Raw genomic sequence first — 16,854 nt, 5'->3', positions numbered from 1 at the left:
CATTAACCATCCCCTCTGGTTCTGCCTCTCATTATTCTGTTTCATATTCTGCAGGAAACTCTACCGGAAAGGAGCCTCCTTTTAACTTTTACTTCTAGCACATTTTCATGGCAACATATTTTCAGTGTATATTGTTCTCTAGCTAAAGATAGACTATTTATTTCTCCTGAACTTTGTCTCATTTTGTTTTGAACTTTGCTAGTTATTCTGGCAAGGTCTCTTTGACAATGAATCTCCTATAAATTATAGCTGGGTGCAGTAGTGCATGCCTATAATCACAGTGACTTGGAGGCTGAGGCAGAAGGATTGCAAGTTTGAGACCAGCCTCAGCACATTAGTGAGGCCCTAAGCAACGTAGCAAGACCCTATCTTCTATAATCTCCTATGGAAACTGTGGACTTGGGGAAATATCCCGTTTCCCTCCTGTTTAATCTTATCATCTCACATAAGGAAGTTGAATTCTCAATAGGAAGGTTACATGTTGTAGCATATCATGCTTTCCAAAGATGATATAATATCTCCCCTCCTATATACTCTCCTAGGACCTTGTCCCTTCTCCATCCAGGAGTGCTCTCTCCATTCCCTCTTTGAAAACTTGGGCAGGCTTTTATGACGGCCTTGATAGAATATGGCAGAAGGAACCAATATGACTTCTGGGTTATAAAAATGCCAGACACTTCTGCCATACTCTTTCAGGATGCCCACTCTTGAAACCCCACCTCCATGTTGTAAGGAAGCCAAATCAGCCTGTGGAGAGGAAGCGGGGCCCAAGCCACAGCCAGCCATCAGAATGAACACTCCTCAAGCTGATTTGCTAGTCTCCAGGTATGCTGTCCCAACAGCACTGCGAGGCACAGAGATGAGTCATTACTGAGCCTTGACCAAGTAGATTTGTGGGCATAATAAATGATGGTTGCTCTTTTAGGCCTTAAAATTTTGGGGGTAGTTTGTTATGTAAAAGTGAGCCTGGGTCACACAAATTCTGTTCAAGAGCTAGGGGAGCTACTATAGTTGAAGTTATCGCCTGTAGTGTCTTCCCTTTTCCCCTGCTGGGGCCCTGTGTCCTAGTGGATACTTGACTAGGTCCAGTGGCTCTTTCATGTGGAGGACATCTTAGACCTCTTACTCTGTATCTCTATGGCCCCTCTTCTATTCCTCCCCAGTGGAAGAGGAGCAATACTAAGGTGATTTTGGGGAAAAGAACTGGAAATGCTCGACTCACTCTCTCCCACCTTTCACTTTGAGCGCTCTTTTCCTCTGAGAAGCCTGTGCTCTGCTCTGTGCTCTGTGCTGAGCCTGGCAGGAGAGTCCCTGCCCAGTGCTGGGCAGCCTGATGCTTTCTAGCTTCATGCTGGTGGGAGTGCACCTGTGTGGTGCAGGATGTCCATTTCTTAACCTTAATTGCCGGCTTGGTTTTGGATGACAAGTTAATAGCAGCAGCAACAACTCATCTGTCTTCTGAACCAAATAGGGTTCAAACATCAGTGTCAATAATCAGTCTACACTGAATTTTAAAACAAGATAGTGGCTTATCAAAGCAAGTCCTAAGGACATATCCAATAGAACTCCAATACAGAACCCTGTCAGGGTTGTGTGCTAAGCTTCAATTTGGATTAAGTCCTTTATAGTTGGTTGAGAATACAAATTCCAATATTAACATCACTACAGGAAAACAGAGTGGCTTGGCTTAAAGGGCACAGGACTTGCCTACTCTGCAAGAGGGACTAGGGAGCCCCTGCGGGTGGAATGGTGACAGTGGACTTGGTGCATGCTGGCTTTTCTGCGCATGCCCAATGTTGGTGAAAGCTGAGTTCCGTGAGGAGTGCAGGATGGTTTAGATGTGCTTGAAAGGTGTTCATATGTAGGTTTTCTTTCAAGAGTTAAGCTTATGACTTGAATTCAGCAGGAAAGGAAGCCCCACGAGGCTGCAAGTCCTGGTTTGCTGCTCCCTGTCAACTGGGCAGGTGGAGGGGTCCCGTACTGTCAGGTGCTGGGTAGGGATCCCCCCCAGGAAGTGAGACAAGACTTGGGGGGTGCACCCTGCCTCTCTCTATCTGGGGCACCCACCAGCATTTGAACCGTCACTTCCAACCTCACTCACTCCTGCTGGGCAATGTGTTCTTCAACAGAAGGACAGAGTTAAACCAAAAAAAATAGGATGTTTTCCAAGCCGCACCCCTGCAACCCCCAGATATGCTATTTAAAGGTGTATTTTTAAAAATGATTACCAGTTTATTATAAAGGGTTTTATAAAGGATACAAAAGTGAAGAGCCAGATGAAGAGGTACATAGGGTAGTCTGGAAGGAGCACTTCTATCCTGGGGAGCTGGGTGTGCCACCTTCTTGGCATGCGGATGCATTCATGAACCCAGAAGCTCTCAGAACACCACCATTCAGGTATCATCAGCTATTGATTAACTTGATCTCTAGCTTTTCTCCTGTCCTCTATTCCCCAGGGGTAGGGAAATGGGGCTGAAAGTACTAGGTTTGGATTCAAGGGGCTGTCTTTCTAGTGACCAGCCCCCATCCTGCCAAGAGTCACATTATTAGAATAAAAGATACTCCTATCTCTCAGGAAATCATGAATTTTAGGAGCTTTGTGTTAGGAATGAAGGACAAAGACCAAATATTTTAATGGTATTTTAAAGCCACCTCTTGGCAATCTTGCTTTCTTCTAGTTTTCCTAGGGGAAGGAAAAATGTGTGTGTGTGTAGATGCATGTGCACGCACATATGGGGATCAAGTACAAAGTTGTGAGCAGGTGCTACTCCTGTTTATCCCGCCCTCTCCCCTCTTTCTGTGCACATACTGGTGCCTCCACTTTACTGGACTCTCCTTGCCTCTTGTCTCAATACCTCTTAGTCACTTTTCAACTGGTGTGATTATAGCGTCCTTTTTAAACAAGTGCTGGTCTATCAGTGGATATTGTTGCCATCACCATGATTTAATGACTGGGTCAGGGTGAAAACTGGCACTTAGCAGGTGAGACCCAGGAATGCTAAATGTACTGCCTTGCATAGGACAATCAGCTGTAAACATCACGGCATTCATATTGCCATACACTGAGCTCAGAGCCTAAGATGTGGTTTGACAATCAACTGATAATAAATGGTGACACAGATTGAACATTTACTATACTCAGGGCTGGACATAGATATTTATATGGCTTGTCTCTTTTGATACACACCCTGATTTTCTGTTTGGAAAACTAAGGACACAGAGGCTAAAAAACTTGCTGAAGTTCACACAACCCATAAAAGATAGAGCCTAGAATCAAATACACATCTGAGTTTTAATCATCATCCTAAAGAGAAAAATCCTCTCTTCATGCTGGGTCATCATCCATAGCTACGAAATAGAAGAGGTGATGTTCAAGAGCAAAGGGGCTTATTGGAAACTAAAAATCACAGGTATTTGTTAGCTGCCTATTTACAAGATGATTATGGAGAAAGCATTTCTTTTCTTGGAGTGAAAAGGATTCAGGATTAAAACAAAAATTCCAGAGTTTGGTCTTCTGTAAACTTGGGCTCTCTGATTCTTTGCATTTCTGTGAGTGCATATTTCCTGTTTCATTGTGGTAAGCCCTGGAGATGGGCAGCAGGCTCCAATTGGGTCTCCTAGATGCCACAGTGTAGCTAATGTGTTGCCTCCTGGGGTCAGGTGTGAGGTGGCCATGATACGGCATGGCATGGCTTCCCCCCTCAGTAAGGATCATATGGGTTCACTGCAGGAAAAAAAATATTATCAACATGTATGATGGGGATTCTCCTTCCTTGCTCCTCACCAGTCCTGACCTGTATCAAAGTAGGAGATGAGAAGGATTTAGCTAGATGTTAAAAGATGGAGGGAGAGAGTGAACACTTTACTTCTGTCATAAGTCGGGGAGGGGGTCTATTTCATAAAAGGAAATTTGCTTCTGGAGATTTCTTCTTCATACAGGTTTAGGGTGACCACTTATCTTTATTCCCTCCTGAGACATGTAGAACCCAAAGTTCTTCATGGGGCGCTGTGATTGAGGATCTGAATTAGTAACTGAGATGAAAACTAGAAACTTTCAAGGAAGGTAATGGGCCAGAGAGAGAGAGAGCTGAGCAAAGAACCTCTCTGAATCTTGGAGGAAGGGGCTTTTCCACCCAGGCAAGAAGAGAGCAGCAGAGCAGAGACCACAGGAGCTGCTTGGGCACTCCCTGGAGACTGGAAGTTTTCCCCTCTAGAGATGGACCCTATTTTTTGTCTTGGTACTAGGGATTGAACTCGGGGGCACTTAACCACTGAGTCACATCCCCAGCCCTTTTTAGTATTTTATTTAGAGATGGGGTCTTGCTGAATTGCTTAGGGCCTCACTGAGTTGTTCAAGCTGGCTTTGAACTCCTGATCCTCCTGCCTCAGCCTCCCAAGCCACTGGGATTATAGGCGTGCACTGCCATGAGTGGCTTTATTTTTCCTTCTTAGGATCAGAGGTGTGGCTAAGGCAGTAGCTCTAAGAACACACATACACCTAGAGTGAAGGAGAAAAACCCAAAGAATCCTATTTTAAAGTACTTATTTGGGGGTGGTAAAATTTATTATTCATCTTTTTGGCCTATGTATCTTTTCAGATTATCTACCATCTGTACATTTTCCCCTGTGAAATAAGTAAAGGCAGAGCTTCATGTTGCTAGTTGGTAGTGATTAAAGATAAAAAATTATAGAATTATGTGAGCAGAAGAAAAGCCCCTTTAAAATTTTCTATTAAAAAAAAATTCTCCCAGAGAAAATTCTTGGAAAGGAAATGGAAACTTGGAAATGTGTTCCAGGATCACAAGCCTGAGTCCTTGTGTGGAGAATGATGTGGGGAGGGGGTACTAATTGCCAAGGTGGGTGCTAACTCTTTCTGTGCCTTTCATGTCTGGTGATCAGAATATAGCAAAATTGTTGAACGCACGGAGTCCTTATATAATATTTCATCCTACACGTGCCCCAAATATAGGTGCTCATCTATATTTTAAAAACTGAGTTTTCTCTACATCTGAGTCAGAGCCTAGAATAGCAAAGGTTTCTTCCTTGTAAGTTACGTTAATTAAGGAAGTATATTTTCCATTTCGGGAAACAATGTGTACCAAGCAGAAACACCAAAATTGCTTTACTATGGCATGTCTCAATAGAGCAGAATTTAGGGGGAAAAAAATCTAAATATAGCAGACGTAGGCAACTTGAAACTCGAGCGCCATTTTAAACCTTCCTCTGTAGTTAACTAAAATTGATCTCCCTAACAAGAGCTAAAAATAGTATCAGGGAAAAAAAAAAGAGTAGACAATGACTTTTCATATCGCTGCCTGCAGGCATTTTCAGTGACAATGAACATGACCTTCCAGAGCCATCCAGACAACAGAACAAGGCTGGCATTTCATACCAGGGGCCCCCTGACTTGCCACCTGTTTGGTGGGGCATGCATCTTGATTTTGCCATTTTTTTTTGCTAGCTGGTATGGATTTTTTTTTAACACTTAAAGAAAAACAGCATTGTACTGTTTCTGAAATTAGGGTATTATGACAATAGATATTATCAAACAAATAAAAATTTTCAATTCTTTTTCCACGTCAAGGTCAGAGACCATCTTCGTTTGTCTGATTTTCTGTTTGTAGAATCTCATCACCTAAGTCACCAGGTTGAATAGAAACATAAAGCCCCTATTTTGATAGGATAAAACTTCCCCTTAAACAGAAGTGAAGGTAGCAAATTCTGATCTGTGTGTCCCTTTGGACATTAAAGGAAAGCAAGGGCTGTGCCCCGAAATCTGAGGCACTGGGCTGGTTTGGTGGGAGGACAAAAATCAAACAAGATATGGAAGGGAAAAAAAATGTTTAAATTGTTTTGTGTTCGTAAACTCTCCCAACAAATTTTAATTTTTTTCTGGAGAAATTAATTTTACTATTCAAGAGACCTTTCCGCCCTGGGAGGTTGAAAGTTTGAAAAAGCAGAGTACTTTTTTGCTTCTTTCCAAAAGTGGCAGAAGAACACATTTTGACTGACCAGCTGTGCACCTTGACAATTTATTTAACCACTCTGTGCCTCACATTTTCCAACTGTATGATATTGACAATGCTTGTGACTGTGTGCGACTGTTAAGTGAGATGGTATAGTAAGGTATTTAGAACAGTGCCTAACACATAGTAAGCACTACATGTTAAGTCATTGTTTTTATTTATTTTACTTCTTGGGTCAAAGAATATACAGTCATGGAGACAATGGTTAAGAGTGTTTGATTCTGTGCGTCTCATAATTTTTTAGAATACAAACTTGCTCTCGCTGTGAGACACAGAACCAAAATTTCTCCAATGTTCTGTGGCCCTTGTCTCCAGTTGTAACGTCTTGTTAATGAGTTCAAAGGATTTCCTCATGAACTACAGGGTCAGGTTTTGTCGGGGCTCTTTTGTTCTCTGCCTGGATCTTTCTAGAAATTTTTGACCTGACTTGGCCCTCTCTGAAAGAGGATCACTAGTGTCCCTTTTTAAAAGGACAGGGATGCTGACTTAGCTGTGGCTAATCTGAGCCAGGATCTGTGTCCATGCCTCCCTGGGAAGCCCCCACCAGCCAGTGGGTGCACTGCCGTGACCCTGAGCCCTTCTTGCCCTAGATCCCTGCTCCCCACCCACCCCCGCCCCCAGAGAATTTACTGAGCATTAATGTTAATGCTTCTAAATGAAGTATTCACTCATGAGTTTTGTCACTGTCCTGTATGAATATTGCACAGAACTCAAGCAAAGAAATGATAATTAACAAAATATCTAAGCAACAAGTATATGGATTAATTTTTAAAATGGAAAGCAAACAAAATAATCTGAAGTGCTGATGTGGAAGTCTTAAAGTGTTCTCTCATGTTTTGAGATTTTTCTTTTTAAATGACCCTGTGCAAAGCATTCAAAGGGCCAGGAAAACCTTCGACTGCCTTTTCCCAGCCTCTTTAGATTTCTGTGTCCCTTCCCAGTCACTCCGCCACTAAGCCATCCTCCCGGGTACAGCTCCATTCCTTTGATCATCTGAGTGGCTTTCCTCTTGCTCTTATTCTAATTTGTTTCTGAGCTTCTGGAGCCGAGATAGTTATCCCTTAAAATGAAATGAGTTATCATTGTTACTGAAATGATTCTGCCAAAGGGTTAAAAATGAGTTTTATGAAATCATTTTTTTTTTAAATGGAAATGCTGGAAGTCATTTCATTATTGAAAACATTAGCTCAGTGCTGCCTGACTCAGTCTGGCTAAAGCCCTAAGAGAGCACCACCGTGCTAGAGAAGACACCATCCCCAAGCAGGCCAGCAGCTCCTCAGTTCATGTGTCCCTTGGTTCATTCATTGAGTACTTATTGAGCACCTACCATGTACCAGGTGCTCTCAGGTGCTAGGAAGACCAAAATGAATAAAACACGAATTCTCCCCTCAAAATGTAGGAAAGGCAGCAAGTTGAACAGTAGGAAACTACCCCAGGAGAAGTGAGACCTTGTGCACAGACTAGGGGCACAGGGGCACCTTGCTGGGGGGAGAGGGCAGAGATGTGGCTATGGAAGATCCAGGGTATTGCCTGTTCCTTCCTTGGTGCAGCTAAAGCAGAGCCTGCTGCAGTTGGTGTTTGTCCCCTAGAAGTTCATGGGCTGGAACACTTAATTCCTCAGTGAGGCAGTGTTGGGAGGTGCTGGGGCCATGGAGAGGAGCTAGGGAGAGAGGGAGGTACACCCTTCTCGCTTGAGTTCTCTGAGGCCTGGATTTGTCCCCACAAGAGCTGGTTGTTATCAAGCAAGTGCACCCCTCGTGTTCTCTCTGCCACCCTTGCTGAGCAGACACTAGTGCCATGCTCTTGGACTTCCAGCCTTCAGGACTGTGAGCTCAAAAAAAACCTTTTTCCTTTATAAATTACTCAGTCTCCGGTGTTCTGTTAATAGGACCTTAGCAATCTCCAATATAACTTCTGTGATATTTTCAACTCAGTTATTGAATACAAATCATTTCTTTCTGTGGGGTGAGGAAGCGGAGAGAAACAGCTTCAAATCGCTGACAAGGAATGGAGAGAAAGCCTTCAGGAAAATACATCCAAGTGGTGGCTGTTTCATGGACAACAATATAAGTCATCCTTGAAAATATAGAGAGACCTTTGATTTTTGCACACAATGATGCACATCATTCTTAGCAGATACTGGGCTAGGCTTTCTGGCAGTGGTGGGAGAGAGAGCTGTCGCCTCAGGGTTACCATAAATGTTTTGCCAGTGTAAAAGCAGAACAGGCCTAAGGTCAGCCAAGGCAGCCAGTGTCCTTCAAAGAAAGCCAACTGGCCGGTGGTGAAGATCACCCTTGGGAATCAGAAGAGCCAGGATTGAAAATTAGCCAGTCATGTCACCTTGGAAAAGCTCATTCTCTCTCTCTCGCCATTTCCTGACCTGTAACATGGGGGTAATAAGAGTCCCTTGCTCTGTCCTTACCACATGCAGGGCACTTCCAAAATGGTAGGTGGTTCACTGGTTGTGATAAAGGAAGGTGAAGGTCATAAGCTAAAAGATAAGCATTTTAACTTTGTCAATCACTTATTCACAATTCTAAAAGAACTTCTCCCTTTTTATTCTAAGACCATTCCCTTCCTCTGTGCCAGGCTCTGTGTGAGCATCTCTTGTGGGTGCTACTTCCCACTCCATCAGTCCCAGGTTGCACTTGTCCCTGGTGGTGCCTTCCAGACCCTGCACTGAGCGCCATCAGTCACTGAGGGTGTCTAGCACTTGTCCTGATCTCCTGTCTGCACCAAGCTCTGTGAACACAGACTACGAATGACTATTTTATCATATTCTTGAGTTTTAAAAAAGATGATGATGGCTTGACTTCTACTGGCTCTAAGTGAGTGGACCAGAGACCACAGGACACGAAAGCCAGCAAGTCTGACACCACTGGGGCCTCCTTTAGAAGAGGGAAGGACACAGCCTTGGAAGCAGCTCTGTTGTGGGCAAGTTCTCTCTCTGCCCCGGGCCTCAGTTTCCTGCCCTGTAAAATGCTAAGTCAGCCAGTGACTCCTGGGTCCTCTGGCCAAGATCTTAGTGATTCTATGAGGAATGCTATTTGCCGACCTTCAAAACAACTCTACAGGGTGTTCGGAGGTATTCCTGTTAATACCTGGGCACAGGTGTCAGAGTGGCAGTTTCAATGACTGTGGCACTAACTGGTCTCAGGATTTGGCAAGCTTGTCTGCTTCTGAAATGTCCTGAATTGCTGCAGGAAATGGCTTCACCACCAATAAAGCACATCCCAAACATGGCCCGCCTGGGAGGAGAGCTGAGGAAGCAGGCGCTTCCTGTCTGTGAACTAGACATTCAAGGAGATCACATTCCACAATATCTCCCTATTCCTTCCCTCTCCAGCCCATCTTGGACATCTCCCAGTGGCTCTTCAAGGGTGAATATGACGGCCCTTTCATAGGCCCCAGGAGCTCAGTGACTTGCTGGTGATGACAAAGAACTCCCTGCCCCTCAGGGGACAAATCTAAGCTTCAGAGAACTCAAGTGAGAAGGGTGTAGCACCAGTAGATGAAGCAGACATACTGGCTGTTATTCCCCATGTGCTCCACTCCCCGCCAAGGAGCTTGCTTCTTAGGGTTTGTTTATGAATACCATGGCCTCATCTGAGTAGTCAGCAGGGTAACCAGTTCCACTTAGTTTTCCTGGGAATTTCCTAGTTTGGGCACTGAAATCCCACACCCCAGAGTCCCCTCTAAGCCTCAGCAAACCAGGAGTCTTGGCCACCCCAATTTCCAGCATTGGAAACTTTATGTATACAAAAAGCACTATGTGCCATTATTAAAAAAAAAAATGCAGATTTCCTGGGTGGTTGATTCTTGGGCCAAATGTTTTGCCGACCATACCCAGAAATAACTAGTGAGAATTTAAGTAGTATTCTTGAAATTTGGCATTGGCTACCAATGGTTCTTGAACTCATCTGATGTTAGAATCGGCTGGGGAGCCTTTAAAAAATACCGATGGCTAAACTTTACTATGGATCAATTAAAGTAAAAGCTCTTGGGGTGGAGGCAGAGCATGGGGATTATATTTTTGGAGAACCCCCCAATAGATGAAGCAGACACACTGGCTGTTATTCCTCATATGCTCCACTGCATTGAAAACTGGGCTGCCAGTGGTTTCAGCCCCTCCACTTTCTACCATTTCCCCTTTTGGTATATAAGATGGGAAAAATAACATGACGTATAAGGTGGTATTGTCTCCTGAAGTTGAAGATGATATTATACTCAGATATAAAACCTAAAGAAATATTTGGAGATGTGCATATAGAAAGATACAAAAATGTCAATGGTAGCTTTGATGGTAATAACAAATTCCAGTATACAAATATATTACCACTAGGTGTGGTAATATATTTGTATACTGGAAGAGTATGTTGCAATGAAAATGAATGACTCAGGGTCACTTGGTTCCAGTGTTGGCATGTGTAGCTCTAAGATTATTCTAAAGTTAGAGGTTTACTCTCAGTTCTTGGGGAGTTGGAGGCTTCCCTTTGGCAGGCGCATTGTCTTGTAGCAGAGTTCCTGGGTATGTACTATGACCTGCGGCAGCAATAAAACTGGGTTACCTTCTGCCAGCTGATAGGAGCCATTTTGCCTGTTCTGAGAAAACTTCCTCATGGTAGAAATCCCTGAAGAATAAAGTAGTGCTGCCAGATCTTAAGATATCTGCATTGTAACCCAGAGGTCAAGAGGACTGCAGTCATTTTTGTGCAGGTTCTGGAATTGCTTTTAAAGAGGTGCAAAGTTGGAGGCTGCGGTCCTCATTCATCATCCCTCCCGCTGGCCACACAGAGCAATAAATCCATTTAGAAGTGCAGATGTTACCGTGAACCCAGGATTTCGAGGTTGTTTGTCTTGTTTGGCGCTTCTAGGTTGCTGAGGAATGTTCATTTTTAGAAAGGGCTGCAGAGCTTACCTGGTCCTAGTTTGGCCACGGCATAGAGGAGGTCGTAGTTGAGGACCGGTGTGGCATCGCTGATGGGCTGCCAGCCCACAGGAGGCGACGAGGGGGGCGAGATGAGAAACTGCTTGGCAGGTTGTGGCGGAGCCAAGTGCAGTTTGTCTCCATCTGTCTCTGGAGTCTGGACCTTTCAAACAGAGCAGGAGGGAGACACTTTACTCATTGTGGCTTCAGATGGGCCATGTTGGTAAACTAAGATGTGGATCTTCATTTTCAGCCTGTGACGAATGAAGCAGACTATAATAATAACTACTAACCACATGCCCTGTGCTTGGGTATCTGATCAATCCTTAATACAGAGGATCTCTCCTCTAACTCGCATCCGTGTCACCTGGAGGGCTTAGGAAAACAGGCTGCTGGGCCTCACCCAAGGCATTAATGCAGGAGGGCTGGGAGGGGGCCAGAGCATTTGCATTTCTCCTAAGTTTTGAAGTTCTCAGATGATGCTGCTGGTGCACCCTTACAAGAAAGCTGCTAAGCCAATTGGCTTTTTTTTTTTTTTAATTATGGTGGGGATTAAACTGAGCCACACCCCCAGCTCTATTTTATGTGTTATTTAGAGACAGGGTCTCACTGAGTTGCTTAGGGTCTTGGTAAGTTCTGAGGCTGGCTTTGAACTTGTGATTCTCCTGCCTTAGCCTCCCGCCAAGGCAATGGGATGACAGGTGTGCATCACGGCTTCTAGCCATTCTCTATTATCTCCCTCCATTCCTGCCCTTTTTCTTATTGATGTAAAATTAACCATTTTAAAGTTAACAGTTCAGTGGCATTTAGTACATGGTCAATGTCTTTGCGACTACCACCTCTGTCCAGTTTTAAACCCTTTCTGTTGCCCATAACTCTGCACCCATTAAATAGTGATTGTCATTCCAGCCTCTCACCAGGTCCTGGTGGCTGCTTTCTGCCTCTGGATTTACCTATTCTGGAAAAATATTTCCTATAAGTAGAATCATAGAATATTTGACCTTTTGTGTCTAGCTTCTTTCACTTAGTCTAAAGTTTACAGGTTCATCACATTGTAGAATGAACCATTATTTTTGTTTTTTTATTTGTTCTAATTAGTTATAAATGACAGTGGAATGTATTTTGACACATCATACATAAATTATGATTTCTCATTCTTCTGGTTGTACATGTTGTAGAATCACACAGGTTGTATAGTCATATGTACATAAGGTAATAATATCAGATTCATTCTACTATCCTTCATACCCCTCCTCTACCTCCCTGTCTAATCCAAAGTACCTCTATTCTTCCCTACCATCCCCCCTTATTGTGAATTAGCATCCACATATGAGAGAAAACATTTGGCCTTAGGATTTGGGGGAGTGGCTTATTTTGCTTAGCATGATATCATGATATTCTCTAGCTCCATCAATTTACAGGCAAATGCCATAATTTCATTTTTCTTTAAGGCTGAGTGATATTCCATTGTGTCTATATACCACATTTTCTTTGAAAACTTGGAGGAATGGAACCACCCTTTGACTCAGCTATCCCACTTCTTGGTCTTTACCCAAAGGACTTAAAATAATCGTACTACAGTGACACAGTCACATCAGCATTTAGAGCAGATGAGCTCACAATAGATAAACTGTGGAACCAACCTAGGTGTCCTTTAACAGATGAATGGATAAAGAAAATGTGGTATGTTTTTGTTTCTTTATATGGCTGAATAATATGACATTGTATGGGTACGCTACAATGTCTATCCATTCATTTGTTGATGGACATTTGGGTTGTGTCCACCATTTGTCTTTTGTGAATGGAGTCACAGTGAGCATGCAGGTACATGTATTTGGATGTGTATTGAGTTCCTCTTTTCAATATGTAGGAGTGAAATGGTAACTGTTTATCATTTTAAGGAACCAAGTTTTTTGGGTACCAGGGATTGAACTCAAGGGCACTCAACCACTAAGCCACATCCCTAGCCCTATTTTGTATTTTATTTAGAGACAGGGTCTCACCGAGTTGCTTAGTGCCTTTCCATTGAACTCGTGATCCTCTGCCTCCCGAGCTGCTGGTATTACAGGTGTGTGCCACCATACTTAGCCCAAGTGAGATTTTTAGTAGATGATGAAACAGGTTTGTTCAAGCAACCCAAGTTAGTAGCAAATATGGGATTTGAACATGGGTCTGTAACCAAGGTCTATGTCCTTTTTACTATGCCATTCTCTGCAGAGTCCAAATGAAAAAAAAAATGTTTGCAGGTCACTAAAGAGGTGGATCAAGGTTATCTAAAGAGGCAGTGGGGACATTGATGGAAAACTGTGATATTCTGTTGCTGTGGACTTCATGAGCATTGCCAAGATCTACTCATCCTATTTTGAAATAGCTAGAATTTATATTTGCATGAATTAAAATACAAAATTAATTTTCACATATTTGTAAACTTTTTCCATGAATAGGAATCATTAGAAAAGTTACATAGTCCACTAAAACTAAGTTTTAATTATAACCCTGACATAAAGGTTAGGAGTCATGATTACATCATTCTTATTATAACTAATAACTGGTATTTACTGTGCATTGACCGAGCTATTGAAAACACAAAAACTTATTTAATCTTCATGGCAACAGTGGGGGTATATATATCATAATTCTCAGTTTACAAATGAGGGAACTGAGCCCCTGAGAGGTTATATGAGCTGCCCAGATTAGAGTCCCAGCTGGTAGCTTCTGGTACCTGCTTCTCATCCACTCAGCTGTGCCTGTCTGGGAATCATGATCTGAATCTATTTCTCGGTGAACTAATTATAGACTATAAACCAATCTTAAAGTAGAAAGAGTTCCATTTACATTTTTAAAAGGCAAAAAAAATTGCTAAGGCAAAAAGGATTAATTTTGATTAAGAATAACCTTACCTGTGCAAAGTAGAGTTTTAATTTTTTCCCTCTGAACTGGGTTTCATGAAGCTCTATCCTGGCACGGGCTGCAGATTTAGGATTGCTGAAGTTTATTCGGACACGTCTGAAACTCTTGAAGAGCTGGAATGTCACACAGTCATCATAAGTCCGGAACAGTCCCTCAAATTTTTCCTGATAAAAACAAACACAGAGGAAGATCCATTGGTTCATGTGTCTTGTGAGATGCCAGATCTGAAAAGAACAAGTAACTGAGGAAACAGGCCGGTATTACTGAAGTCAGAACACACACAATGTATGTTTTGAGTCTATTGCCAGGTGCTATTCATGTCTGTGGATTCAGTTCAAGGATTCATAACCTGGATCCAGGGGTCTGTGGAGGACTAATGAATAGGGTTCAAAGCACATGAAACATGTTGAATATTGGGCTAAATGTGTGCTTTCTTCTGGGGAGCGGTATCATAGCTGTCATAGATTCTCTAAGGAGTCCATTCTCTAAGATATTAGAGGTACCGAGTATGTGGTGAACGTTATTCATTCTTATCTTTGGAGCACTTTTCTTGATTAAAGATGTGGAATTCCCACCCCTCCCCAAAACTTTCTAGCCAGGTAGTGCTGTGATTAGTCCTAGTAAAATGTGTGCAAAAGGCAGGAAAAAGTCCTTGAATAATTTTTCAGTGTCTTTCTCTGAAGAGGTCATGCATTCCAGATGAGGAAAATAAGATTTGTCCAAGGAACAGTTGGCGGAAATAGGATTCTCCTCATTTTGGGTTCCTGAATGTCTGTGTGGAGCAGAAATAGCTTTCTTCCTATGCCCACTCCAACCTGTAGCCAACTCTGCCTTGGCAAGAAAAAAATCCCTCTTTTGCATTAAACCACTGAGAACTGGCAATAATTTTATTCCTGCAGCATAGCCAAGTCTATCTTGATACAAAGCAATAATATCAAAATTTTGATTCAATGCACAATTTCAATTCAACTGAAAAAATATCTATTACATGCTTGCTTGGTACAAGGCACAGTCTTGTAGAGATGAGGATCATATTGTTCTGACCTTTAATGACCCAACAATTGAGAGGAGACAGACACACATAAGAGAACACCCAGAGACTGGGGAAAGGCAGAAAAGGAAAAACTGTGTGTGTGTGTGTGTGTGTGTGTGTGTGTGTGTGTGTGTGTGTGTATTAATGCCCTCTGTCTGGTCCCTTTGAGTCTTAAAACAAAATCCTTATTATAAGTAAGACTATCAGTGCATATTAAATAACTGTTTTAACTGGAGAAATTAACACTATGGAAATATTTTTCTAATAAAAAAACCCCACCTGATTATTTGGTTTCTACAGTAAAGGTGTTTTGCCATAAGAGTGAGTACAATCAGGAAGGAGATGCATGAACCATTAATGCTAAAGATTCAGACTTTTAATTGAAATTGGCCTAAGAGATGATGAACTGACCTTTTCTTCCTCACCTCAGCATTTTACAAATTGGAAGTCTGAAGAGATGAGGAGGCACCCAAGGGCACATGGCCAGTTAGTGGCAGAGCCAAATTCCGTGACCCTGACTGTGACAGGTTCCACTTCCTGCTTTAGTGTAACCCTTGTTGCTCTGCCGCTGCAACTTATTTTAAAACTGACATATTTTTTTTCCTTTTTCTTCTCCCTTTCCTCCTCCCAAATCATGGGGGAAGATAGATTAACCTTCCAATCCTAGGCAGAGTTATATGTCCTTGGGCTCACAGACCACAGGAATGAAGGAGTCCAGACTTTGGAGTTGGCCCCTGTGTATCTAAGCTCTCGAGGCTACAAATGAATTATGACACCTGACGGGCGAAAAAGGTGAAATGCCTCTTTAAATGTCCTCTGTTCCCCCTGACAGTTAGAATCACAGCTTGAGGGACAGGACTCCCTTGCTTTGCTAACAAAGGAGAAACACAATAAAACTCCTTTTTCCTTTATCTCAAAGCCTTGTCCTCATTACTGGTTACTGGATTGGCATGGGGGACAAGGACTGAGCTTTCAGTGTCACAACTAGAGAGGTGCTTTCAACTCTATTAAGAATTATATGCTGGACTGAAAGGAAGAGATGGTCATGTCAACGAGAGCAAGAGATGGATAGACATGGTCACACTTTAGCCTTGGGTCAGTTTATGGCTAAGAATCGGCACCAGGTTATGAGAGATCTCTGTCCTGAGGCTGTAGGAAGACACCTTGGATATGACCGAAGAGTGTCTGCCTACACACTTTCTCTTTTATACCATGGGATCCATTCAGTCCAAGAAACCCAGAGAATATTCTTTAAACTTTTTGTTTGTTAACACTTAAAAGGATTTAAGAGGTTCTTCCTCCTCCTACCCCCCCCCCCACTTTCAGGTTCTGTTCTATTCATTTTCCTATTAAGAGCAAGACACGCACCTTTCCTCATCTTAGCCAGGACAGTAGTTTAGCCCTGGGATCCTCCAACTCCCACACCTGGGCTTCAGCTCCCACTCAAAGGGGGCTCATTAAGGAATTCTTTACCATAGTCCTAACTTTTCCTGACCAGGAATTCCAGCCATCAAAATACTTTGTTTTTCTCCAATGAAAGTGCTTTGAGATGGTCAAATGGTTTGATTAATGTGGGGAATTTTAGGAAGGGGAAGGATTAAGACTCATATTTCTATGTCACTTCCAATATGTTTTAGGACAAGATCCTTGGGTCGTCTTTGTGGCTGGTTGGTTTCACTGTTCCCAGATTGGGGGTTCTGCCTGCCCATCCCCTCCAAGGCCTAGGGTGTGTTGTTAAGGCTGACATTTGGGAGGGGGGTTGTTCTTTTCCTTTTCAGCTCATAATATTTTTAATAAACTGAGATGGGTCTTTTTTTTTTTTTTTTTTTTTTTTAAGAGTTGTTGACCTCTGGAACTTGAATAGGAAGAAAAAAATCAAGTAGCCCAGGGTTAGGCTTCAGGCAAGTGGCAGTGGGCTCACTGTGCTGTGAGGTCATGGCAGACATCATGAGCTGATC

At 42.8% G+C, this 16,854-nt stretch overlaps 1 protein-coding gene and 1 long non-coding RNA gene across 10 annotated transcripts in view; one reads left to right on the top strand and one right to left on the bottom strand.

Annotated features, from left to right (window-relative positions):
* The window catches only part of Rcan2 (regulator of calcineurin 2), a 239,804-nt gene that overhangs the window by 9,122 nt on the left and 213,828 nt on the right, over nucleotides 1-16,854 (bottom strand). For 3 of the 4 annotated variants that reach the window (XM_078019933.1, XM_013355783.4, XM_005318611.5), the window contains 2 exons: nucleotides 13,854-14,027; nucleotides 10,945-11,116 (listed from right to left, as the gene is read on the bottom strand). In XM_078019933.1, coding sequence (XP_077876059.1) covers nucleotides 10,945-11,116; nucleotides 13,854-14,027 — 346 coding nt within the window. Of the gene's footprint in view, nucleotides 1-3,278; nucleotides 3,725-10,944; nucleotides 11,117-13,853; nucleotides 14,028-16,854 lie in introns of those variants that run through there. The other variant, XM_078019934.1, reaches the window with a different exon arrangement.
* The window catches only part of LOC120889048 (uncharacterized), a 115,854-nt gene that overhangs the window by 56,977 nt on the left and 42,023 nt on the right, over nucleotides 1-16,854 (top strand). The gene's annotated exons all lie outside the window — the stretch shown is intronic.

Source organism: Ictidomys tridecemlineatus, chromosome 8 (assembly GCF_052094955.1).
Source record: "Ictidomys tridecemlineatus isolate mIctTri1 chromosome 8, mIctTri1.hap1, whole genome shotgun sequence".
Taxonomy (NCBI): Eukaryota; Metazoa; Chordata; class Mammalia; order Rodentia; family Sciuridae; genus Ictidomys; species Ictidomys tridecemlineatus.
Note: the sequence above shows the minus strand (reverse complement) of the source record. Positions and strands in the feature narration are given on the sequence as shown.